The following is a 26,614-nucleotide window of genomic DNA, read 5'->3' as shown; positions in this document are numbered from 1 at the left end:
TGGCTTCCATGTTGTGGAGGAATAAAGCTCTGAAGTATCAGGTAGGCATTCAGCCTGAATTATCACCCCTGTACCTCAGGCAGCCTTCATTTGTTGGCCTCTGACGCCTTTCCTAGGCGTTCACCGTCCCCCTGTGCAGCCAACACCGGCTCCCGCACGGGCACCGGGAAACCCGGTGTTACAGGGAAGCACAGCCGGGCAGGTGTGCAGCGGTACAGAAGGTGCAGAAGGACTCTGATAACTGCACTGGCAGCTCCCCCACAGCACCTCGGCGGTGTGTGCCAGGAGATTCAAGCCAGGAGGCAAAGCGGCATTGCCGTTGTCACTGGAGTTGGATGGAGAGTGAAGGATATCCACGAACTGGGAAACGTAGGGAGCTGCTGAAGTGGTCACGTAAAGAATAGAGCTTTATTCTATTAAGCAGCCACGGGTACAGACTTTAAGTGTATACACCGGGAATACACAGCCCCGAGCATCCGCACACGGCGGGCTCTGAGCCCAGCGCTGCCCCACACCGGGCCTGGGACAGCTGATTGGTCCTGCCAGAGTGAGCGACAGCGGGGCGGACCAATCGGTGAAGGCAATGGGAGGAAGCGGCCGGCTCCCACCAGCCTGCTGTTGGACTATTCCAACGCCAGAGCGGGGGGAGGGGGCAGCTCAGCCGGCGGGCGGGCGCACATGTAGGAACCCGACGGCGCAGCGAGCAGCCCCCGCCATCTGCCTCCATCCTCCATCCTCGCCCTCGCCGCTCTGATTTCTCCGCGCGTTCCTCCCAGGTCCTGAAGGGGGTCGTATGTCCCCTCCTCTCCTCTCCCCCCTCCATGGTTTCCCTCAGCCCCTCACGCCGGGCAGCAGCCTCTGCGCCAATGGGAGCGCGCCGCGGCCATGCGCGTGCGCATTCTGGCGGCCGCCCTCGCTCGGAGCGGGCGGGCGGCGGCCGGGGGTCCCCGCGGGCGGGCGGGGGGCGGGCGCCCGGCTCGGGCCGTTGTGCGGCCGCTGTGGGGCAGCGGCACCGCCGCCGCCGCCATGCCCGGCAGGAACAAGGCGACGTGCGGCTACGGCAGCCCCGAGCTGGCCGTGGGACAGCAGCAGGCCGCGGAGGGCGGCCGCGACGCCGGGGGCCGCTCGCCGCACGGGGACGAGGAAGAGGAGCGCGGGGCGGGCGGCCCCGGCCACAACCTGGGCGACCCCGACATCGTCAAGTCCCCCAGTGACCCCAAGCAGTACCGGTGAGGGCGGCGGGGGAGGACGAGGCTCGGTGGGACGGGCCGGGGTCTGCCCCGTGTCCCGGGCACCGCTGGACTTCGGGCTGGTTCCGGTGCCTGGGGGAGATGGGGGCCTGTCTGTTTAAAGGAGGCTGGGGGTTCGCGGGTGTGCTCCTGCTGGGGATGGGCGGTGCGGGAGCGGGGCTGGGGCTGGCACAGGCCGGAGGATCGGCTCCTGTGCGGGCGAGGGGGTTCGCCAGGCACAGCAATTCCCAGTTAGTTGTTGGTTCAGCTGAAGTGCAGAATGCGGTTGAAGTATTTTCAGAGCAGATCCCAACTTCAAAACAGCCTCTAAAACCCTTCCTGTTTTAAATGAGCTTCCAAGTTTTAACACAGACATATCTGCGAGTTGAGGCACAGTGCCTTTAGGCTGCCGTTTTGCTTGTGTTTTTATTTGAATATATCCGAGTAATACCCCGGGAAATGATGAAAAGGATCACCTTCCCTGAGCACAGCTCACAGCATCCGTGGCCCAGACACAGCAAGGGACTGGGATGAGAACTCCAGCAGGGATTGAGCTCTTTGGATGCTGTAAGACAGTTTATTCTTGAAGGGACTCTGATAACTTCTTCCTGTTACGCAGAAGATGATCCAGCCCTTGTTAGAATTGCTTTTTTTTTTTTTTTTTTAAATCTTTGCTTTTCCTGATGTCTAATCTGTGCAGCCAGTGGAGAATCTGCTTCCTGAGCCTGGAACTGAGTTTTGGATTTGCAGTGACATTGGTTGACAGTGAAATTCCCTGCTGGCTGCCTGAAGAGGACTATGCCCATTGGCTTAGGGAGAAACTTGCTCCCTCCCTTCTTACCCTACTTCCCTGCTGCTTCCTCTGAATCGCTGTCTGCCTCTCCTCGTGGCATTCTTACTCTTGCTACTTTGTAGCAGGCTCTCTTCTCACAGCTACAGATGCTGTCAGCTCAGGGAACTTCTGCCTTTGCTACCTGAGGCAGCACACTGGTGAATGAAGCTTGGGAAATCCATTGAAGGCTGTCACTACCCTTTTTGAGGCTCAGGAACCTTCTCTGCACATAGGGAATTGGAGGGTGTGTTTGCTTATAAGACAAGGGTGACATCAGCCTTAACTTAGTAAAAAATGTCATATTTTACCTTCTCAGATACAGTGATCACAAAAACCAAAAGAGCCCTGACAGAGATTGCAGGATGTATTTTCAGAAGTGAGTTTGCTGGGACAAAATAATCGTCATAATAAGAGTTAGGTTTGCTCATTAGAGCTCTAATTGGGTAGTTGTATTTACCAGAAATGTATGTTTTATTTAAATTCATCTACATGTGGAATTTCATGGGCTTGTATTGCTTGTAATTTGGGAAATTACAACATTTCTCAGTGTTTACCATACACTGGTATGTAGTTAAATCTTAACTTCTAAACAATTGTCATTAATATAAGAAAAACTGGTGTGTGAGAACAATCTTGTTTAAACTTACCCCGTATGTTTAAAGAGTACTTTTAAGAATTTGAATTTTATTTTTTATTTAAGCCTTATTTACATCAGTGCCTGTATAGTCCTTCAAAAAAGCAATTGGACTGTGCTTGCTTCTGTTTCTACCTTATGTGATTATATTTTTTTACTGTGTTTTGCATACTAATGGATACTTATGTATTGGTTACATCTGTCCTTTTCCATTGGACTGAAACATGGAAAAAGTAAAGAACACCTATGTCGGTGGTGCCTCTGATCAGTATGACCTAAACTGTTCTAGATTGTCCTGGAGTGAAATCTGAGAGCCTGCACCAGCACCTGGTTCAGTCCTGTCCTTGCTGCTGGTGCTTTCTGTCCTGTGTGCAACACCCACGAGCCTCCAGATGAGTAATGTCAAATTAGGGTAATCTACTCCATGAGCTTAAAGGGGGTATGTGGAAAGGATCAGCAAGAGCTACTGGATACACCTGGCTGAGCAGCTTTATGGCACACTGTTCCTCTGGAAGAATACCCCCATTCTGTTCTCTGCTTTCTGTGACTGATCCCTGGGAGGCTGATGTTCTCCATGGGAGAACCTGAGGCAGAGAGTTGTTGTGGAGGAGAAGGAGATGCTGATTGTGCTGGAAGATGCTGCAGCCTTAGCTTGTCACTGTCTGGGGTTCTGGCTCTGAGCTGCTCAGAGTGTACAGTGGTATACCACATTCAGGAGTGTGACACATGGACATGATGGAGATGGTTAGCAGGTAGGCTTTCAGAATGTATGGAGGATTAACTTTGCTCCCAGACATTAGTGTGGATGTGCACTATCTGTGCCTCCTGCAGTTGGTCAGAGCACCTCTGCAGGTTACACGCTCTGTGCTGCAGTTTGAACGAGCCAGAGTGCACTTGTGCCTTGGATTGGAGCAGACTTGTCCTGCTCAGCAGTCCTGCAGCAAACTGGGTGTGTTCCTGCTGGCCTAGAGCAAACGCTGTCACTTCCCCTTGGAGACTGATCATGATTCATAAACTTTACACAACTATTAAACATTTGTTCATTACCTTTTTTGCATAGACTCAGTAGTCCAAGAGCTGTAGTAATCCACATTGCAAAGTTCTGATCTGATATTAACTCAGGCGCTGGACTAGATGACCTCAAAAGGCCCCTTTCAAAACAAACTAGTCGGTGATTCTGTGTTCTGGAACTCAGATTTTTCTGGGAGTGTGGTGTGTGACCATGGGTTTGTTTTATTGTAGTTGGATTTTTTTGTTTGTTTGGTTTGTTGGGTTTGGGGTTTTTGTTTTTGTTTGGGTTTTGTTGTGGTTTTTTGTTTGTTTGTTTTAGTTTGGTTTTGGGTTTGTTTTTTTTCTGGTTTGTTGGTTTGGGGTTTTTTTCTGGATTAGATACCACTTGTCTATATCACACTAGTTCAGAGAATGGATGAAGTATTTTCTGGATCCAGCATTCCTTCCTTTCTGCACTTGATGTACTAGCCAGTGCAAGCTCCTGGGAGGGGTGCTCTGGCTAATTTGACCAGTTGTAACTATCTACTCCAGATCTGATGGGAAATGAATACTGCTGAGGGCTCTTGTGGTGCAGAGCATTGGTGCTTGCAGTCTCCAGTGTGAAAAGCTGTAGAACGGTGCACAGCGGGCTTGTGGGGTTTTATTTACATATATTTGCACACACATGTATGAAAAATTCCGTGTAAACACACACACAGAGAACTCTTTATTACTTCTTCATAATAACCCAGCCAACCCTCTGTGACTTGTTTTATGGAGCCTGCAGAGGAGCTCTGTCCTTTCTAACACATGCCTGCTAAGTCTGTGGACCCCATTTAATACAAACATTGATCAAATAAAATCAAATGGAGTCTCTGGGACCTACTTAGAGGCAAGGGCTAAGATCTTCATTCTGTCATGTAATATTTGTTTCTGAGAGCCTGACAAGCATAACAGACTATTGAAGTTTGGGTTTGCCTGTTCTGAGTACATGAAGTGAGTGCTAGTAACTTAAAAGTTTCACAAAGGAAGAAGGAAAAGCCAAAATCAGTGTGTTTGACCTTATGGGGTGAAGGGCTTCTGCTGCTGCCCTGAACTACTGCTCATTCTTACAACTGTTGAATAGCAGAAGAATTTTTTATTTTTCTGCTGTAAAACTGCTCACAGTCTTAGCTACCTTTAGATTTTCATTAGGAAATCACTCTCAGTTGAAGAGCACAGAACTGTTATAGGAAATGATGAAACTTTTGTGATTCTGAACATTCGGATTTAGGAGATGAACGTATTCATTGTAAATAATTATTCTTTCAGGTATATCAAACTGCAGAATGGCTTATGTGCACTTTTGATTTCGGATTTGAATTACTTGGACGGTGCCCCAACATCTTCAGAGGAGGAGGAGGAGGAGGAGGGGGACAATGATGATGATGAGGATGAATCTGAAGAGGGAAGTGATGAATATGATGATTCCGGAGCTGAGATTGAAGATGGTAGAGAAGGTTTTGATGATGAAGACTGTGATGAGGGGGATGAGAGTGAGGACAGTAATGGAGATAATGAGGATTTCAATGGTTCTGATGACAGTGAATTAGAAGAGCTGGCTGAAAAGGAAGAGACAAGAAAGAGAGGCTGTTCAGAAAAGCAGGTATGTACTTTAAGCTGTAGGCTGAAAAAATATACAGTGAGCTTTCCTGAGGTCTGAAGCCTTATGATTAGGCATTCAGACTAGGCCTTTTTATTGTGCCTGTCCTGATTGATTCATCTTACACTTCTGCCATTTTCCTGAAATGTTCCTTGAAGTCGCTTTTACTGAGAGTGTTGTATTTTCTCTAGTCTGCAGCAGCCCTCTGTGTTGCTGTTGGCAGCTTCTCTGATCCTGAAGATCTGCCTGGATTAGCACACTTCCTGGAACATAGTATGTATCTGCTCCTATTTCATCTTCCCCAGCTTCAGTGCTAAATGAGTGCTATGTAGCTCAGGATGTCTGTAATATTTAATATTATATATAATTTCCTATTTTGGCTATTTGAGAATTTATTTTCATGAGTGTGTGATTTTATAAAAATACTGACTTAGTATGGAACTCTTCATATGGGAGGAGGTGTCTCATACCCTTTGGCAAGCCATGCATTAGCTTATATGAATATTCTTTGTTATCCGTTAAAATTCAGAGGAACCATGTTACCCATGGCTTTATAAACCAGGCTGGAGCTACAGACCTTTATCTCCCTAGTCAGAGGTGATGAATTAGCAATATGGCCACACAAAGTTTCTGTCCAGATGTGTCACAAAATATTGTCCTTGCCTGACTGAGGCCAGGCATGCCCAGGAAGGCACAGTTAGAGGCAAAGTACAGCATTTCCTGGGCACATCACACAGGCTGTTGGTATTTGGTAGTTTCCCCCCATGTGTGAGCTTTGGGACAGTTGTAGGTAACACTGTGCTGAGGAGGGGTTGCCACAGCTGCAGTTAGGAATAACCAATTAATGTCATGTGGGTAATGTTGCTGATTTTTGTTGCAGTGGTTTTCATGGGCAGTTTGAAGTACCCAGATGAGAACGGGTTCGATGCGTTCCTGAAGAAACACGGGGGCGGTGACAACGCTTCGACCGACTGCGAGCGGACGGTCTTCCAGTTTGATGTGCAGAGGAAGTACTTCAAAGAAGCCCTGGACAGGTAACTTTATATAAATGGTGGTTAGGTGTTAATTAATGTTTGTATGTGCCTCAGGAGCTTGGGTGTAGCTTTTCAGTTCTTCATTTTGGGGTGACCGAGTCTGTTGGTGAGCTTCCATAGGTACCTGCGCTACAGCAGTGATACAGAATATGTGGAAATACTATTTCCCACAGGGTGTGTTGCTGTTTTTTGAGGTAATGCTGGTGCAGCCACTGTGGGATTATGTCGAATCCATGTGTAAGTCTTAAATGCATACAGCTTTTTGATTGTTTTGGCACCCTTAAACTGGTAGCACTGATGATAGAAGAAATGTTATGCAATGTGACCACTGATCAGAGGGGAAGTGCTCCCAGAATCCCAGTGACTCATGCTTTGAAATATCTGTCCTGATTAGAGTTACTATTTTTTCATATTCTGTTAGTTTGTTTCCAAGTGTGATCCCTCAGGATGGGTGGGATGGCAGCCTTTAAAGTAACAGTACAATGTGTGCCTCAAAAGGAAACATTTAACCCAAGCCGGGTTAATCACTGCTGTATGTGTCTTTTGTCAGAAAGTGTTTAACTTGCTCTTCTGTGCTGCTGGATATGTTGGGACAGCAGAGCTCCACATGGTTTTCTTGGCATGGTTTCCTTCAGTGAGAGGAATTACTTATTCATGGGGGCACAGCTGAGTGTTCTTGATGCTGTAAAATATCTCAGGAGGAGAGGAGACTCCACTGCAAATTTACTTTGATCAAAAAACATTCCTGTGATGACACCGAGAGCAAGTGTCTGCACATTTTACCAAGTATTATTTAAATTTACTATTTTATTATTTAAATGATGTGAACATTCTTAGGGTGTAAAGGCAGATAACCCTGCACCCATTAGTGTCATATCCTGCTGTATCCAACCAATTCAGTCCCACTTTATGGAGCCTGGAAGCCCTGCTCTTTGGTTTTTCATGGTATCACAAAATGGACTTTTGTCTTTCTCTAAGACAGTACAGTCAAGAATTGCATCATTTGTAATACAAGCAACTTTAGAAACCAAAATAGTAGATGTTGGGTTTAACTGCTGGGGGTTTTGCCTTAGCCTAACAGACACTGAAGAAAAGTGTATGAATTTTTCTGTTCCTTAGGTGGGCACAGTTCTTTATTCACCCATTAATGATCAGGGATGCAATAGATCGAGAAGTGGAGGCTGTAGACAGTGGTAAGTAAGAGAATCTTTTCGTGTGTGTTTAGCCCATCTTCTTAAAATCTACTTTGTAACACTATTTATTGGTTTCTATATTGGACTACCCTTCTGAGCACTTCAGTCGAGTTCACCTAACTTGTCAGAGAGGTTAAACTCTTCAGCTGAAGTTCTGTGGACATCAGTGGTTGTTAGAGGAGAAAGGCTGAATGTAGTGCCATCACTGTGAGAGTTTACCCTCTCATTTCTTGTATTAGAAATTAATAATTTGAAGTGGTTTGGCAGTAACTGGCAGGGCAGTTACATGGTCATTTGGATGCTCTGCAGTGAACAACATGCCTTTGGCTCCAGCATAATCCCAGTGCTCTCTCCGGTCATATATGGAATTAATACAATAAGTTGAGGTGATTTTACTTATCTTCTTATTCTAATGCTTGGATAACTACAAAATTGCTTCCCAGAAGGAAATTAAACAAGGCACAGAAGTGAGTAGAGTGTTGATTTTCTCATATGTGATGAATACTCCCAGATTGCCTGTAGAGCTTCACTGTTTTAGAAAAAAAGTGTTATTGGCAGGTATACCAGCTGGTTCAAATGTTTATTCCGAGTCATCATCTTCGTCTGTCTTCTGGCAAGGAAAGATGGGCAATTTGATCTTTAAATTTAGGTAAGTGTCAGTGTAAACAAGGACCTGCCTCTGAGTTAAGGTGTGGTTCTTCAACAGCTTAAGCCAATTTACACCTTCATGGTGCAAAACCTGTCCTTCCCTTGGACTGACAGGGGGAATGTGCTGCCCAGTGAATGGTGTCAGCTCCTGAACTGCCTGTGGGATAACCCAGCCAGAAGAATTAGTGTTCAGCTCTGCTCTGCATGTTCCTTATTACCAGCAAAAACAGCAGCAAGAAAATGCAGTTCATGAGGGTGAATTCTTGATTTTGGCAGAGTCCCATATTTAGATTAGTGTAAACCAAACGTAAAACTACATTTTTGGAAACGATCTTGCTCAGCTTTCAATTTCTTATTACAAGGCTAGAGGTTGTTCTCTGTGATTAGTAGCAGGTTTGTAATTGTTCTCTGGCTCTTGCTGCAGGGCTTGATCTTGTATAATATTTCTGGCCTTTTGTCCCCATTGAATTTAACATATTGAGGGCATTCAGACAGGACAAGTTGGGGCTTTACATGCACTTCCTTCTTATCCTTTTCTTTCTTCTCAGCAAAGAGCTATGTTTTTCCTCTTATAGTCATTACTGCTAGCAAGTCCTGTTTTTAGCCTATTTCACTGTTTCATCATACATTAAAACAAATTCCAGGCTGCATCTCTGTGGTGTATCTTCTAATCAGTTTGGCTGGGATTTTTGCTTTGTTTTGGGGGAACATGACCTCAAATGTTGATGCATGTCACTGCAAATTCTTTAAATTAATAGAGTATCAACTAGCAAGGCCCTCTGATGCAAACAGAAAAGAGATGTTATTTGGGAGTCTTGCCAGGCCTGGACATCCTATGAAGAAATTTTTTTGGGGTAAGTCCTGTATTCATGTTATAAAGTGGTGAAAATAGCTAAACTTTTAACCACTTAAAAGTTTGAGTGGTTAGATGCACTAACATGAACTATCTTATCACAGCAAACACTGGCCTTGCTCAGATGTATTAGAGCAATTATTCATTTTACAGTAAAATGGTTAGGAATAAAAGCAGCTGTCTCCTTTCTAAGATAGTTTCCGTTCTGATACTGCTTTTTGCTGATGTTAAAGCTGGGTTGCCTGAGGTGTGTAATCATGGAGCTTTCTGTTAACATAAAGGTGGTGCTCTCTGAGTCATCTCCATCTTGCTTAGGCTTGGTTTTTTACTATTAAAAATTTCTGGAAAGATAAATTATTTCTGGATATGTCTCTAAGAAGGCTTTACAGAATAAGTAATTCACTGTTGAACTTGCAGAAGTTACACCTCAACAGCCATGTGAGGGGAGCAGAAGGGAAATGTGTTCTTCCTCTTTGGGATGATACAGTCCCAGCTCCCTCACCCTCGTGCTGGTGAGTGTGTAAATTGCTGTGTGATGGGTATTAGAGTTGGCCAGCTTTGAAATGTAGATAATTTTTATAAATTTCCATAGTGACATACACTGAACATCATATTTCCCCTTCTTTTTCCCTCTGCTGTTCTGCAAGTTCCACTGTTGAGGGAATAGCTGGCAACACAGAGTGGGTGATCTGATAATGCAAGAGGACTCTGTCCTTCCTTGCCATAGAAATACCAACTGGCTTTACAGTAAGAACTAGAAATTGGAAGGTATTGAATTTCAATTAACATTCTTTTAACTCCAGATTTCTACTAGGTATTTTTAATGTGCTTTACCATGACTCAGGGAGGAAAATAAGTTCTTGATATGTCTGGTCTTGGATAACTAACTACCTACCTTTTAATGTTTCCAGGTAATGCAGATACACTCAAACATGAGCCCAAAATGAATAATATTGATACCTACACCAGACTGAGGGAATTCTGGCAGCGCCACTACTCTGCTCACTACATGACTTTAGTTGTCCAGTCTAAAGGTAACATCAGTTGCTCCTTAAAAAACAGCTTCATTGCTGCTGTTGTTGTAGTGCTTTTGGAACCAGTTCAGCTGTAGCCCAGACCATTCTAGTGGATTGTCCAGTCCTGCAGAGGGTATTTATATGCAGATTTTAGCCTGATTTCCAAATGAAACAAGTCTTGAGCAATTGTGCTGTGTTATTGTCATCCTGCCACTTCTTGAGAGTCCTTTAACTGAAGGTCTTGAATAGTTCCACATTAACACAGAAGGTAAAATCTCAAAGATAGCATTTCAAAAATGATCTTGTAGCAAGGAAGAGTCAGATCAGTTAAATTAATTAATGCTACTGATTTCTCTGCCATCAACAGTAAACCTCCACAGTAAGTGGTAAGAGACTGAGAGTCTGTCTTCCAGTTGTCTTGTTTCTCTAGGAGGAATAGAAATTCTCATTTTTTTCCCACACAGACTGAAAAATTCTATGCAAATGGATTTGAGTTTCATTTCAGCAAAGAACTTCAGACCTGTGGGTTTTTTCTGCTGAGAGTAGAAGAATTTCTTAGAAGTTATTCAAGTTAGGTTTGTTCTTAGGGAGGGGTTTTACTGAATGCTAAAACTGATTGCAATTCCCATCTGTAAAATGGAGATGGTAATAATAGAGGTAGGATTTCTTTTCTTCTCCTTTGCTTTTTATTTGCTGTCTAGACAGTAAACTACTTAGGGCATTGATGAATAATCATTAAACTGGTGATGGACTGCAGTGTTTCTTCTGGTAGTTGGGAGGAAAATGGTGGTAACTGATAACCAGTCAGGTCAACTTTGTGTTTTTGTCTCTGTTAAAACAAGCTGTGAATCCTCCCCATATCTCATCCAACCTTTTTTATTGCTGTTGACCATATGCAGCATCACTTTGGGAATTCAGAATGCTTGCTTAAACAAGCAATTTCCAAGTTTTTATTTTAAACCCCCTTAAACTTCTGGTAATTGACTCAGTTCTTCTGAGGATGGGGAGAAGAAAACCTTAGCACTACAGGACTGCATTTGAGTGGGAAAACTGCTGTGTATAGTCTGGACAGTGGTTGAATGAGTTGCAAGTATTGGTGATTTTGTAGATTCCTAAGACAGTAATTCCTCTTCACTGACACTCCAGACACTACTGAACTTTAAATCCCAGTTGTATCAGCCTGGGATTTCAGCATTATATACAAACCCAAAGCTATGACCACAGATACAGCTCAGTGAATATTAACAATTGGTTCAAACCAACAGCTTTGAAGTTTATAATTTAGAACTTTGCAATTTTCAAATACACTGACTTGCAACCTCTTTAAAATAACTGAACTGTTGAGATAAGATAGTTTGTCTTAGATCTTCAGGAAATTGCATTTCTGTCTTTCTTTTTTTCTCTCCTTTTTAGAAACACTGGATACGTTGGAAAAGTGGGTGACAGAAATCTTCTCTGAGATCCCAAATAAGTAAGATTCTTTTGATGCATAAAGACATTACAGATGATAAAATTATCTGTTCTTAAAATAGCATTAGAAAAAAAACCCTTAGTGGGGAAACTAAGAAAATGACTATTTGTTAATTAACATTCTTATCTGGGGAAAAAAAAGGCAACTTTGTAAATTAAAGACCAGAGTTAATTGTGCCAGGAAGACTTTGTTTCTGCTTAACAATTATTTAGGCTGTGAGCTGTATGGTGCTAACTTGAAGCAGTGTTTGCTTAATATGTGCTGATACCTTGATTTTGTGATAAGACATTCAAACCTAGATTATCATTTTACATTGCTTATCTTTGCTTTGTGTCAAAAATAATTAGAAGCAAAATTAATTAACACCATATCTGGAATTTCAGTGTCATCCTTAGGGTGGCAATGGGTTAGAAGTTAATCTTTTTTTTTTAATCTTTCACTGCAATGTGCTGTCTAAAAGAGGGGGTTCTGGAAAAGCTTTGCTAACTTGAAAAACATTTTATTTCTTTTTCCATTTCCTGCTTTTGCAAGGTGTTTGTTTCTGTGGTGCCTGGAAATGCACTTATGAAAGCCTAATACCACACAGAGACACATTTGTCTCTCCTGACCACCCCTGTCCTCATTCCTCCTTCCCTACAAGACAGTCCATCAGGGTTCTTTGAATCCAGGGTGAACTTAGGAAGTTGTTTACTGTACTTGGCTTTCCAAAAGGAAGTTTTTTGCTGGTGCTGCCTTGTACAGAAGGAAGGGGAGGTGTTGATGTGGTACCCAAATCTCATTACTGACTCTGCTGTGTGGGCAGTACAGGTGAGGCCAGGTTGCCTCCACTGCTGGGTGGATCCTGGGCTGCACCCTTGGTTAAGGGCCATTTTCAGGCTCTCTGGTGTCTTGTCAGAGCTGTGGTGCTTATGTCTTTGAATATCTCAGTGCAGCCTTGAATCCTTGCCAGTAACATCACACTTCCATTTTGCTTTTAAGTGGTTTACCCAAACCCAGCTTTGGCCATCTGACTCAGCCTTTCGACACCCCAGAATTTCACAAGCTTTACAGAGGTAAGTTGGAATAGATTTAAATGTTCTGAATACCTGACTTCAAATTTTCTCTGGGTGATCCAGACACTTTGTATAATAATTCTGTGTGGATTTGAATGACTTTTAACTATTCTTTCTGCATTATGTAAAATTTCTTATCTCTGTCTGCTCATGTATATTTATATTCAATCTGTTTATTTGTGTTCAGTTGTTCCAATCAGGAAAGTTCATTCATTGACCATCACTTGGGCACTTCCCCCACAAGAACAGTATTACAGGTATGCTGGTGCTGCATTTTACTTTTACTGTGTTTATGCTGTGAATAATTTATTGCCTTTCCCAACAAGCCAAAGAATCACATTGAGTTGTGACAGAGTACTTTGGTTCAGCTAGGCAGGCATTTTAAAAATGAATTAAACTGATGCAGATATGGTTCCTTTAATAGAGTGGAATTTGTACATGGCTGATTTTAACATCATTCCTCACTGACTCAGATCAGTCATTATGTTCTGAACTCCCACATTTTTAACTTATCATCCTAATGCTGCCTTGCATCCTAATGCAAAACTTGCCATGAAGAAAGAGACAGTGAATATTTTAGTCATTAGCCTGGTGATTTGAATTCATTCTGGGAAATGTGTTACCTCCTGGCATCTAATCTCCTGCAAACTTTCTTTTAGGGTGAAACCTCTTCATTATATTTCCTGGCTGGTGGGACATGAAGGCAAAGGCAGTGTTCTTTCTTTCCTTAGGAAAAAGTATGTATTTTTAAAGCATGGTTATTAAATGCTTTGCTGTCATTAAAATATAGATAAACTGTATTTTGAATATATAGAGAGATAGATAGATAGATGTATTTTCTATAGATATAAAAGCAGCCTTTTTGTATCAGTGTTTTGTTAGTGGTATTCTGTGAGTTGACAATAGACTCAAGTAAACATGGATTTTTGTCTGTGATCCATGGATCAGCAGTATCTGTGACTGGTCTTTGAGATCTCCAAAAGGTAGCTTAGCTTTTTCACTGTTTTTCTTAAATTCTGTATCCTGAGGTTCACATCTTTTTGTTGGAAGATCTTTATGTAAAGTGTAGATGGATTGAAAACCACTGAAGTAAAGCTCTGATATGCTAGTTGTAACTAAGCTCAAATAAAGCTGAAATGATTAATTAATAAGTACCTTTAACTCTTCCATAGATTTTGGGCTCTTGCATTATATGGAGGAAATGGAGAGACAGGGTTTGAACAGAACTCCACTTACTCCATCTTCAGCATTTCTGTGACCTTGACTGATGAAGGTTACAAGCACTTCTATGAGGTATGTTTAACGGCAACTTGATTTTCTTACCATTTTCCTAATGTCTGGGAAGATGACCCTGTTCCCTTCTGTCTGCAGGTGGCCCATGTTGTATTTCAGTACGTGAAGATGCTGCAGAAGAGGGGGCCAGATAAAAGGCAAGTGTTTGCCACTGCCTCGGATATTTGTGAAGTTGTCCTTCTCCATTAGTCTGCTGTTTGTAGTGTTTGCACTTTTCCTAGAGTTACTAGAGCATAAACATCAGTAGTAAAGCTTGTCCTTGGGGAAAATATGTCAGTTTTAAAGTTTAAAAAGGAATTTTCTAAATGTTTATGCTTATCTCTTGATACTTTTAGTTTGACTTATTGTGATCTGATTTCTGATGATAGTAAGCTGAAACTAGCTGAACTGCACCAGTTTGGGTGCAGTTTTGTGTTTATTTTTTAAATTTGTTGAGCCACATCTGTGGAAGTCAGGACTGTGGTGTTCTGATGTCAACCTTTATGTTTGGTGTCAGATTTTGACTCTTTGTAGTTAACTCTCTTCCTCTTTGGAAAACAGCTGGTTGAGAAAGGCCACTTTGGGTGAAAGGAAATTACATTTAATACTGGCTTCTATGTCTTGTACCTGAATGAATCACTGAACTCACCTTTAATGCCTTTCCTAGAAGATTGCTTTTTTCTGATTCTTAATAAATGTTGTGGAACAATGGAGAAAATCCACTCTTTTTCTCTTCTTCCTCCTTTGCAGAGTATGGGAAGAAATACAGAAGATTGAAGCTAATGAATTTCACTACCAGGAACAGGTATTTATCCAGTTTTGTGTTGATGTAGATAAACCATGAAAAGGATTTCGTTGTCATTTTGAAACACATTTTCAAAGTTCTGTTCAACCAGAAATAAATTGTGCACTTAATGAGGCTGTATTTTGCTGAAAGAATATGTATCGTAGGCAGAGAAGTATTGTGACTTTTTCCCTAACAGAATTAAGTGTTGCTATTTCATTCCCTACCTGCTAGGTAGGCTCTCTCTCAGTTTTAGTCATTAGGCCCTTTTGTGTGAAGTTCTATGCCCATTAATAATGCTCTACAAATTGTTTAGGGCTTTTCAATATTTTTTCCTAATTTAACTTTTTTTAAACTGTAATCTTAGAGAAGAGAACACAGTTGGGATAATTTGAGAAGCCTCACTTTGTTGACTTCAGTCACTCCAGTACTTGTCAATAACTATTAGAAACCATGAAATGCATTGAGTTCAACAGGAAAGTAAGAGCAATCCTAAAGAATAATGGTCCCAGAGACATGGGTTTGGGATAAGCAGTGCCCCAGGAGAGGTTTAATGTTTCCTGAGGTGTACAGCATCTTAAGAAATTCCTGGTCATTTTTTCCACTGTTGTTTACAAGACACAGATATGTCAAACTCCCCTCTTTTCAGGCAGATTATGGTCTATATCTGACCCACAGTCTTTACAGTGTGATGCTGGCTAGTGCAAAAATCCCAAAAGCACTGAGCAAGAAGCTGAGCAGCCTAGTCCTCTAGGCAGCCTTACACTCTTAAAAAGCAATGTGTATTCCATGTCCAAATAGGAGAACCTCTTCTTCCTCTCACTGTGCATCACAGCAGAGAACATGGGACAGGAGCAGAATCAGAGATACTTGTGCAGCAGCAGCAGCATTTCCTCACCTTGCACTTTCCAGGTTCCAGATCACTTTACATCTTGAATTGCAGGACTGTGCTTGTGTTCCCTGGAGGCAAGGAGTGCATTCTGCTGGGTCTTTAACCTAGTATATTCCATGACTGTAAACTGCATAATCAAGGTTTTTCCTACCAAGATGATTTGTCTAATTCTCAAAGGAGACGGAGCATTAGATATGGTTATGAAATACATTTAATTCAATAACTGAAACTAAATGCCATAACAAGCACAGCATCCAACTCATGCTCAACATCCCTGACTAGTCAAGCTCTTCTCAGAACAGAAAACTGATATTTTGGTTTTCTAATTATGTGACAAATAGCTTTATTTATTTGCTTACAGACAGATCCTGTTGACTATGTGGAAAGCCTTTGTGAGAACATGCAGTTGTTTCAGAAGGAGGATTTTCTGACAGGAGACCAGCTCTTGTTTGAATACAAGCCTGAGGTAAATATGCTTTGAACTCTGATTATATGTTTTGATGTAAGGAAAATGTGGGCATATTGTATAATAGAGGCATGTGTATAGGCATTTGTAATTAAGCATAATGCAGGCACAGGTTGTGTATTAATTGAAACACTTTTTGTATTCAGAAAGCAAATCTCCTGTTTGGTAAGCTTGTTATTTCTTATTCTTCCTGCGTTTGTACTGAGAAGTCTTTTCTGGGTCAGGCAGAGCCAGAGTTGCATTTGAGCTGGAATATTGTCTTGAACTTGCAGATCATTGCTGCTGCCCTGGAGCAGCTCAGCCCTGAGAGAGCCAACCTGGTTTTGCTGTCTGCTGCCAATGAAGGCCAGTGTCACCTCAAAGAGAAGTGGTTTGGAACACAGTACAGCGTGGAAGGTAAAACAGCAGCAGAAACTCAGGCAGTGCCTGATTCATGCAGCAGAGACAGTAAAAGGGTGACAACACAACATACAAGTGAATGGAAGCAGGGAAGTGAATCCTCAGTGCTTTACTGAGCCCACCATTAGTCAAATATTCTGTGCTACTCAGTAATTGTTCTTTGTTTGGTGGCAGTTGATTCCCACTCCCTAGTCTGCAGTTGTTTTTGGAGGCAGAAGTCCCAGTGAGCCCTCCAAGCCCTCCACTTGGCTGCCACTCTGGTCCTGAACAGGGGAAAGAACCCCCACAAAGAAGCACAGGGTGTGGTGGTAGCTGGGTTACTAATGCAGGCAGGCTTGATTTGCTTTTTAATAGGACTGTTTCGGTCCTGCTCCAGAAGATCTTGTAGGAATGGATTTAGAAGGAGTCACGATGAGCCAGGTGACAATAAGAAACTCCCATCGTACTGCAAATCTTCACGGAGACAGCAAAGAGATGAGATGACCGGCTTAGGAAATAGGATAGCATTGCCTGCTTGTTGAACTGAATGCATTTCTTGTTTTTAATAGATATTGACAAGTACTGGAGCGATTTATGGGCCAGTGACTTTGAGTTAAATCAGGATTTACACCTTCCAGAAGAAAATAAATACATAGGTAAGGCGCCTGTGCATGAATGAACTCTTCCTTAATAATTTGAGAATTTACTGTGGTTTAGAAACAATCTTAATTTCCATCTGAACATCAACCTGATTTTCCAAATTAAAAAAACATGATCACTCTGTTCACATGGGTTTTATTTCATATTCTTTTGTTTATAAGCATGAGAACTGAATTTTTCTGAGGTATAAACTTACAGATGATGTATCCATAACATCAGGCCTTGAGAGTTAACAAAGAGCTCCAGATACCTTAGAAGAGCAGTTTTATTTGCTAAGTCCTGCTGGTTTTGAAAGCATCTAAATACCATCTGGCTTTGTTGCCAAAACCAAATGAAATGAAATCCAGAACTTGTGTCCTGGATGGAATGAAGTATCACCACTCCTGCACTGCTGCTGAGCCTCTATTCTGGTGTGGAACTGAAAAATAGGTGTTCCCTGGGTCTAGGAAAGCATTATCACAAATTTAAAAAACTGGAGAGGAAAAGGGTATTTTTTGATATATAAGGCTTTGGTGCATTTTTGGTTGTGTGTGAAACCCACTAACCCACTTTGGTTTGGTTTTTCTTTTTGTTAGCCACCGACTTTGCTTTGAAAGTTGCTGACTGCCCTGAGACAGAATATCCAGTCAAAACACTCAGCACACAACAAGGCTGTCTCTGGTACAGAAAGGATGATAAATTCAAAATCCCAAAAGGTAAATGCCTGAGGGCTTTCTGAATAGCAAGTCCCTGTTTTTACCAGCTGGAATTTATTTGAAGGCAAATCACCATTTAAACTAAGTGCTTGCTGTCAGCTCTTCCATGGTCTTTTTGATATGTTTATTAGCTACAATAAAAGAGAAGCAGGTAAAGTACCTGCAACAAAGGAACCCTGCTGATACCTCTGGTTGAAAAGTGGAATCGCTGAGATACACTGGCTGTGAACAGGATTGGGCAGACAAAATATGATGCTGAGACAAGGGCTTGAGAAGGAAAGAACACATGAAAATAAATATAATATAAAAATATAGCCTGGATCTGAGACAAATGTGGAAAATATATTGCTGCTTTCAAGCATAGTGTCACAATTTTTAGTGTGTCTTAAACAGAAGTGTTATGGAGTTTTTCTGTTTATATTGGTCATGCCATGTGAGTTAGTGTTCTGCAAAGCACAGCTTTTTTTTCTAATATATGGTATTTTTAAGGGAAGATTTTTGGAGTGAGAAAGAGAAGATGTTTAATGATGACAATAAGAAAAAAAATTCTTACAGCTGAATGCCCATTTTCGTTAGACTTGAATACATTTGGCTTTAGAAAGCTGTCACTTTTTATTACACAATTGCTCATTTAAGTTTCTTTTTCCACCCCAGGTTATGTTCGATTCCATCTGATCTCTCCATTGATACAGCAATCTGCAGAGAAGTGAGGATTATATTATTTATGCTTATCTTGCAGAGTAACTAAATTACCATACCTAGTGAAAAACCATGAAGAGACATTAATTTTAAGCAGAAATAGAATAAGGTGTCCTTTTCTCATGTTCTTACACTTTCCTTGTGGTTTTATCTGCAGTTTGGTGAGGGTGGTTCTGCAGCAGGTCCTATCTGTAGCAAACAGATGTGTAGGAGTTCAGTGGTGTGTTGTTCCCCAGCACGTATTCGGGAAAAAAATAATGTAACAGCAGCAGTGCAAGTACCAGAACAAAGCGTTTAGAGAAGGAGCTGGTCCTGAAAGGAGCAGTCCACAGTCATGTGCTGAAGCAGCAGCCTGGGAGCCTGTAGGAGGGGCTGTTGGCAGCTCTGGAAACCAGCTGTGGGTCAGGCAGACCTTGGCTGCAGCTCTGTGTGTGCTGCACTGCGCTGGTCTCAGCCTGCCATTGCCATTTGGAACCAATTTCATAGTGCATTTGTCATAAACCTGCCAAGACCTGCACAACTCATGTTTTTGGAAAGCCTTTATGAATCTGTTTTCTTGGGGCTTTGTTAGTTTGAACTTCAGATTGGAATCCAGGCACTAGCAAAAACCTGGGAGCAGGGACGGCATTTTCCATGTTGTATAGCCTGATTTGCTCTAGATGATGATGATGATGATGATGATTATGATTATTATTATTATTATCTCGAGAGAGAAAAAAATCATCTCATTACTCAAGTCTTCAGCATAACTGAGTCCATCTGCCCCCCATTCCTTTACACAAAGTACAATAATTTCATTTTCTGTGATTATTCAGTGTTTTCAGCATTGGCACATTACAATGTGTGTTCCTATCTTGAAGAAATCTTAAATCTTTTGAAGCTGGAATCTTATACATTACAAAGAACAGTTGAATGTCCAAATAATTTTTAAGTAGTGTCATGTGCTTTCTGGACAAAGGGAACTGGGTTTGTTTAAAACATCTTTTTGAATCTCATTTTACTCAAGTGTCCATCCAAGAACTCACTGTGTGCGCCATCAAACTCGTTGGGCTTGACTTTTATCTTTATTCCGTCCTTTATTTCTTTCTTATTAACTCTCTGCCCTCTTCTCCCTCCAGCATAGTTTTGTTTGATACATTTGTGAACATCCTTTCCCACAACCTTGGAGAACCAGCCTATGAAGCAGACGTAGCTCAGTTGGAATACAAGCTGGTGGCTGGAGAGTATGGTTTAGTCATCCGGGTGAAAGGCTTCAATCACAAACTACCTGTAAGTTCTCATCTTCTCAATACTTTTATGCCCTCTGCTTTTTAGTGTGGGTGCATTTTCTCTGAGCAGCTGGAGCTTTCAACGCTTAGATGGGGTATTTTAAATGGCAAAACTTGTGTCTCTGTTAAGGGTAATGCAGCAAATGTGCTGCTTTTTCTTGTGCTTACATGTATAAATTCACTTACACAGGCTCAAATTACTGATCTTTGGCTGACTTAAGAGGAATCTTCCTTTAATTAATGACTGTATCTTCATTAACACTTTTAACAGCATTTCTTATGAAAAGAGCTTTGAGTCTTCCATGTGCATAGAGAGTGTTAGAGCCTCTCCATCTATAAGCTGTGGTTGTTTGCTGTCTGAGAAGGGCGTCTGAAGACAGGTTTTGTTTGCAATTTGACTTTGGAGATCTGAACATACTTATTTAGGGTGCAGATTTTCTTTGTTGGCTTGCTAAGAGGATTGGGGAATCCCTGTTCCCATTCCCTAAATGCTGACCATGTGAGACGTGGGAGGACTTAGTGGTTGAGAGGAGACAACCACCAATGTTCATTGCAAGAGCTTGACTGGAGCTTTAATAAGACTGTCAGTGGTCTGTCACACCTATTAATGTGAGGTTTAACAGAAAAAAACAAATAGGCAAACAGCAGGGACTGAATATTCTCTTTTTTAATCCTGAATGTGTCTCTGTTGTGATGTCACTGTGCTAGTCAGCTGTCAAAGGAAAAACTGGAATATTGAATACAGAAATGTTGGAGTTCCAGGCTGTGTTTGTTCCAATAGAATGTGGAAACTACTATTGATTTGGGATATTGAGCTTATTCACTGCGTAAAAATGCTGTCCTTCTGAAACTGACTGTCATTTGGGATAGAACTGTTTAGTGAAGAACATCTGGCAGAATTGAGGAATGTACTTTAGTAACATTGGATGTCTCTTATGTTGGCCAAATAGGGATGATTTTATATTATTATGCAGGATAAAGTTGAAATTGCTTCTTAAAAAAAAAAAACAACAAAAAACCTCAACTTAAAATTTTTCTTTTACAGCTTCTCTTTCAGCTCATCATTGATTACCTGTCTGACTTCAGCTTTACTCCAGCAGTTTTTGAAATGATAACAGAGCAGCTGAAGAAAACATACTTCAACATCCTCATCAAACCTGAGACTCTGGCCAAGTGAGTCCTGGGAGAGGGCAGACAGTGGCTGCACAGCAAGTGTTGAGGTTGAGCTGAAGAGCTCAGGGATCCCTGCTCTGTGCTCACAGGGGCTTGTTCCAAGGTTTCCTTGTAGCTCCAGGAGTGTATCAGACGTGGGGTCAGATTGGACACCCAGGGAGCTGCTGTTCTGAAGTGACCTGGAGCCAACAGTGGGTGCTGAGAGAGGGCACAGCCAGCCCACGGGCTCCTGGGGACCCTCTCTATGTCTCCAGTACAACCCTCAGTCAGGAATGGGATCTCTGGCATCGAACAGCTCTTGATGTCCCATGGTTCTGTTTTCCTTCCTGCCCTGCAGGGACGTGCGTCTCCTGATCCTGGAGCACGGCCGGTGGTCCATGATCGACAAGTACCAGACGCTGATGAACGGCCTCTCCATCGAGTCTCTCTCCAACTTCGTCAGGGCTTTCAAGTCCCAGCTCTTCGTGGAGGGTCTTGTACAAGGGAACTTCACAAGCAGAGTAAGCACAGCCCTGGCAGCTGCTGTGCACTCACTGGTGCTTAAAATGTGCTGTAACACACTCACCTCACCCTCCTGCTGGTTGCTGCTTCTCTGCTGGCAGTCTGGAGTCTTTTAGGGCCAGGGCAGTTTCTCCTCCAGCACTTCAGGAGTGCTCGTATGGATGGGCCAATGGGCAGTCCATAGTTGTCAGCTCAAACAGAAGTTTCCAGGAATTTGGATTTAAATTGTGTAGAGGGAAAAATATAGTAGATATATGCCTGTAATCTGTTTCTCCTGTTGCCACCATTTTATAACCATTTTAACACCATATATGTTGTTTGGTGTATGGATATATTTGATATTGAGAAATTTCCACAGTGGTGCCCCAGGAAGAGGCTTCCCTCAAAGTGCATTTATCCTGGAAATTGGATTGTGCCTGTACAGTTTGATCAAACCTCACTGAGTTCCAGTCATCGTCAGTCTTGACCTGTAGTATTCATTGAAGGCTTCTACCCTGGGATTAGGGCACACACAGGCCTGTCAGGCTTTATAAAACAGGGTGGAATGGGGCTTAGCTCCCTGTATCCAGTGTCATTGTGTGCCAGTGTGTGGCATGGGAGAGAAACCCACAATTAGAATTTGTACCAGGAAGTTTGTGCCAGCTGGTGGTGTTTGTCCTTGATCTGTTTAAAGTCTCCTAAAGAAAATGTGCTCTTTGGGAGTTCAGATACCTGTATTGTTTCCTTCCCAGAGCTCCAGGTTCATGCACAAGAGAGGGTTTATCCCCTCCTGTGTCCACCCTTTGCTGTTGGGATGGCTGGTGCTATTTCTTTGGCTTGTGCCTTCTCCTTTTGGCAAAGTTACAGTGCAAAAAGCAGGGTGGAGACTCTCTTTGCAGTGTGGTGCAGAGGAGTCTGGAGGGACTTGGGATAAGGTGAGGGGGCAGGGATGGAGGTGGCACAACAGAACTCAGCTGGTCTTTGCTTGGGGGTCACTCTCTGAAGTGCAGCACTGGGGTGTGAGGTTGTGAACTGGGGTAATAATTCTCTCCTAAATAAAATTTATGGTTTTGTTTTCTCTCCTAGGAAGCAAAGGATTTTCTGAATTACGTTGTTCAGTGAGTATCTCAACTCTTGAATTGCTTATTATGTGGAAACTATAATCAAGATAAGAGTCTTTTCTGGAGGATGGAGTGATGCAGAAACTTCCTTCTTCCCTCCAGTATCTGTGGGAGGTGGCTGTTAACCATGGCAGTTTAAGCAGACATAGTTCTGCTTTGGGGAAGGGGAAGATAAGGTCAGACCAAGTGTGGAAGTATGTGGGTGTTATGTTGGTTTTGGCCAAGACATGAGCAGGTGTTTTGACACTTTGCTGTTTGTGCTCCCTCAGAAAACTCCAGTTCGCTCCCCTGGCCCATCCCTGCCCTGTCCAGTTCCGGGTGGTGGATTTGCCAAATACCCACCTGCTGTGTAAGGTGAAAACCCTCAACAAAGGTGATGCCAACTCTGAGGTGACAGTCTATTACCAGGTAAGGTGTGCTTGGGGTGTGCTGGCCTGTTCCCTCTGGCAGCTGCGGGCAGGAATGTTACAGAGGGGACGCAGACACCTCCTGTCAGCACAGGCCCTTTCCCCTGTGGCCAAACCCCAGTGGGCTCTCACAGTGTGTGGGGTTCCCTGAAACCAGCACCTTCCCCTCCCAGGCTGTGCCAGTGCCCATAGCTGGGTTAGTGCCATGGTCCTGGTGTCCCCACCTCTGATCTCATGATCTCTTCTCCGCTCTCTTGAGGCCCCTGGGGAAAACCAGAACTTCCCATTTGTCCCTGCTGTGAATTGTCACTCAGTGCTGCAGTTCAGGCTGAGGTGTGTGGCACAGCTGTCACCTTGACCTGAACTGTGGCATTTAAATCCATGAAATCACCCTAAATTCTTCATTCTCTTTCTAGTCAGGTGCCAGGAACCTGAGGGAATACACCCTTATGGAGCTGCTTGTGGTAAGTCAGTGTTTGTGTCTCCTAATTCTTCCCTGAAAACAGTGCTTGGAGCCAAGGCCATGGGGCTAAATGGTCCTAAGGGGACAGTGTGTACCTACTGCTGCCTCTGACTGAGCTCTGAGTGTTTGGGTCCCCAAACTGTGCAGTGATGGGACTGTTCTCTGAGCTACCACCCCACCGTGCTGAGCCCTCTCAGTTCAGTGGTTGTGGCTGCACAGGCAGCACTTGCTGTGCTCCAGGTTCCGTGTGGAGCCCACGAGGGGCTTCAGGGGAGTGTCACTTCTGTGTAACACTTTGTGCTGTTCCAGATGCACATGGAGGAGCCTTGCTTTGACTTCCTGAGGACCAAGCAGACCCTCGGGTGAGTTCACTGGGGAGGAATCCTCCTGCACCTCCTCCTACCCTCCTGCTTTTGCTGTTCCTTGGTATTTTTACTCTGGAAATCCTTCCTGCACAGTGGCTAATTCCTGAATTACTGTAATGGAAACAGCAACATACCTCAAAACCGAGAGCATCCATCAATACAAGCTGCAAGCCAAGTTGCAAGCCAAGTTACCAGTGGGTTAACTTGGAATTATTCAGTGTAAAATTGTTCCTTCCACTTCCACAATCAGCTTCCCCTTCCCCAGGGCTGTTTTCACAGTGGCTCTGTGGTGCAGAGCAGCCTCCCTGGAGGCACCCTCCTACCTCACAAAACTGGAACAGGCTTTTCACAGCTATAGGTCTGTCACTCTGCTTGAATTAAGCTTGCAGGGACACAAATACTCTGCCAGACTTAAAAGGATTTCCTAAAGATGAGCAAACACTGAAGTGCAGTGATGCAGAACATTTAGATTTGAGATTTTTCCGTCAAAAGTACCAACATAATTTTAACTTGTAACTTGTCATGTAAATGAAAAGTTAATTGTGCTTGTGGAATAACTTTATTGCTTCATCCTTTCTTTTAAGCTACCACGTGTACCCCACCTGCAGGAACACTTCTGGGATCCTTGGCTTCTCTGTCACAGTAGCAACCCAGGCAACTAAATACAAGTAAGTGCTCTGTGGTGAATGTTCATCACTCTCAGCCCTGGGAGTCACATCTGAGCACCTGCTCTCATTTCAGAGTTGGCCTGTTTCAGGCCACGGAGGGTTTTCTTAATTCTATGAGAGGAGTTAGGTCAGAGCCCAGAGGGAATGTCAGAAGGGACACTGCTGACAGTTACAAAATCCTGACTCAAAACCAACACCTGAATAAAGCAATAGCCTTAAGGTTCTGAAAACTGCAGCAGTCCCAAGTTGAATAGGGAAAAGTAATCCCAAGCCTCAGTAAAATATCCCACTGCCCTTTGGAAGCCATCCTGCCAGGAGAGCTCAAATCCTGTAAATCCTGCCTAGCTGTTCTTGTGGCTCACTTTCAGCAGACACAGCACTATTATGGTTTTGTTGAAAGCTGGGGGGAATTACAGGTATTTGACCTGGCAGAGGTGAAGGGTTATTTGAAAGGTATGCAACTTGTGAAAAATAATGCTGTGTCAGTGAAAATTTAATTAGCAGAGAGGACTCTAATTCTGCTGCCTCTAATTCCATTACTGAGATTTGTGTCATCAGGGAAGGTTTTGATGTGTCAGAGACCTCAGGATCCATCACATCACATTGTTTTTCTTTCTTTTAGTCCTAATTCAATGCACCATAAGTATGTGCAGGCTCAGGACTGCAGTTGGGGATACCACAGCATCAGGGTAGTGGCTCCTCTGGCTGCCTGGTTACCTGAAGCCCCTGTTTGAATAATACTTAATATAGAAAAAAAAATCAGAACACTGGCTTTTTTCCCTGATAATGGGGAAAACTGAACACTGGGTTTTCTCAGCTGTGAGCTTTTCAGGAGACAAGGGAAGAGAACCTGTCCCAGACTTTCCCTTACTGTCAGGGGGCTGTTCTGCTACTTTATACCCCAGGATTGTTTTGTTGTTGTTGGCTTTTTGTTTGGTTTTTTTTCCTTCCTAATTTAACTCTCTTTTAGTTCTGAATTGGTTGACAGGAAAATAGAGGAGTTTCTTTCTTGCTTTGAAGAGAAAATCAAGGATTTAACCGAAGAAGCTTTTAACACCCAGGTAAAATTTCATCTTGAAAAGCTCTTCTTTGAACTGCAAAATTCAGTTACAACTATCTGGCAATTTTCTGAGGTTTTCTGGACAAAGGCCTCACTTGTAAATCATGCCTTCTTTCTCTGTTCTGTAGTGTTCCCTAAACATTCATTCTCTGGCCATTTACATTCAAGTTTGAAACTACTGAACTACCTTGTTAATGTAATTTGGCTTTTCTTCTAACTGCAGTGAATGTGATGGTAAATGAAGACAGTTTTAAAACCTTTTGAAACTAATTGTTGGGTCTTTTTCCAATGTAGGTTACAGCTTTGATAAAACTGAAGGAATGTGAAGACTCCCACCTTGGAGAAGAAGTGGACAGGAACTGGAATGAAGTGGTGACCCAGCAGTACCTGTTTGACAGGCTGGCCCGTGAGGTGGGTGACCGTGGTTAAGTGATGCCAAATGGACCACATAAAGCAGGTTGTTTTTTACAGCAGTTTCCAATGCAAAGTATAAATTGGATTTATGCTACTGTGACACACTGATTCTAAAACTGCATGTTATTTTAAAAAGGTTCTTTTATCCAATAGGATAGAGGTCGTAGAGAAACCGTTTTTATGTTTAAAAATACTTAAATCACCAGTGTGCTACTAAAACCTCATTCCTGTGGGTTTCAGATTGAAGCTCTCAAGTCTGTTACACAATCAGACCTGGTCAGCTGGTTCCAAGCTCACAGAAGCAACCAGAGGAAAGTGCTCAGTGTACACGTGAGTGTTTGTCAGCTCTGTGCTGCCAACTTCTGGAAGGCCAAACTGTGACAATTTCAGAGTAAGGGTGCGGGAGGGAAGATCTGTAATATAATTTTTACTATCGTGGTTATCCACATTTTCTACATTTCCAATTATCTGAATTGCATTTCAGTATCTGAATTTAATTTGAATGAGATTCAAATTTTTCTTTTGGTTACTTTTTTCCAGGTGATTGGATATGGAAAACACGAAGGGGACTCAGAGGTTACAGCTGTCTCAGGACAGAATTCTTCATCTGGTGAAATACCTCATCTTACTTTATTGCCCCCCTCTTCTTTGATGAGTGAAGTTACTTCCATCAAGGACATCAAAGCCTACACATCAACTCTGAATGTTCTCCCTTACCATAAAATATTAAAATAAAACTGACATCGTGCCCTGCA

At 42.8% G+C, this 26,614-nt stretch overlaps 1 protein-coding gene across 1 annotated transcript; it reads left to right on the top strand.

Annotated features, from left to right (window-relative positions):
• Positions 1–870: 870 nt before the first annotated feature.
• On the top strand, positions 871–26,614 carry NRDC (nardilysin convertase). Its single transcript, XM_027649063.1, has 31 exons — positions 871–1,229; positions 4,997–5,330; positions 5,519–5,600; positions 6,208–6,361; positions 7,481–7,554; positions 8,961–9,056; positions 9,967–10,089; positions 11,485–11,542; positions 12,521–12,594; positions 12,782–12,851; positions 13,254–13,331; positions 13,767–13,887; positions 13,966–14,024; positions 14,617–14,671; positions 15,904–16,008; positions 16,281–16,404; positions 16,956–17,042; positions 17,622–17,741; positions 18,396–18,447; positions 19,559–19,709; positions 20,754–20,881; positions 21,219–21,381; positions 22,448–22,479; positions 22,752–22,890; positions 23,306–23,353; positions 23,662–23,714; positions 24,302–24,385; positions 25,356–25,446; positions 25,740–25,856; positions 26,100–26,189; positions 26,400–26,614. The coding sequence occupies exons 1-31, from the start codon at positions 886–888 to the stop codon at positions 26,592–26,594; spliced, it is 3,501 nt and encodes a 1,166-aa protein (XP_027504864.1). The 5' UTR covers positions 871–885; the 3' UTR covers positions 26,595–26,614.

This window comes from Corapipo altera, unplaced genomic scaffold (genome assembly GCF_003945725.1).
Source record: "Corapipo altera isolate COAL_440 unplaced genomic scaffold, ASM394572v1 112, whole genome shotgun sequence".
Taxonomy (NCBI): Eukaryota; Metazoa; Chordata; class Aves; order Passeriformes; family Pipridae; genus Corapipo; species Corapipo altera.
Note: the sequence above shows the minus strand (reverse complement) of the source record. Positions and strands in the feature narration are given on the sequence as shown.

Excerpts from the sequence above, each read along its gene's own strand:
- NRDC (XM_027649063.1), top strand. The coding sequence starts at position 886 with ATGCGCGTGCGCATTCTGGCGGCCGCCCTCGCTCGGAGCGGGCGGGCG. Across the intron at positions 14,672-15,903 it reads AATTTCACTACCAGGAACAG|ACAGATCCTGTTGACTATGT; the intron begins GTATTTATCCAG and ends ATTTGCTTACAG. Across the intron at positions 16,405-16,955 it reads AACACAGTACAGCGTGGAAG|ATATTGACAAGTACTGGAGC; the intron begins GTAAAACAGCAG and ends TGTTTTTAATAG.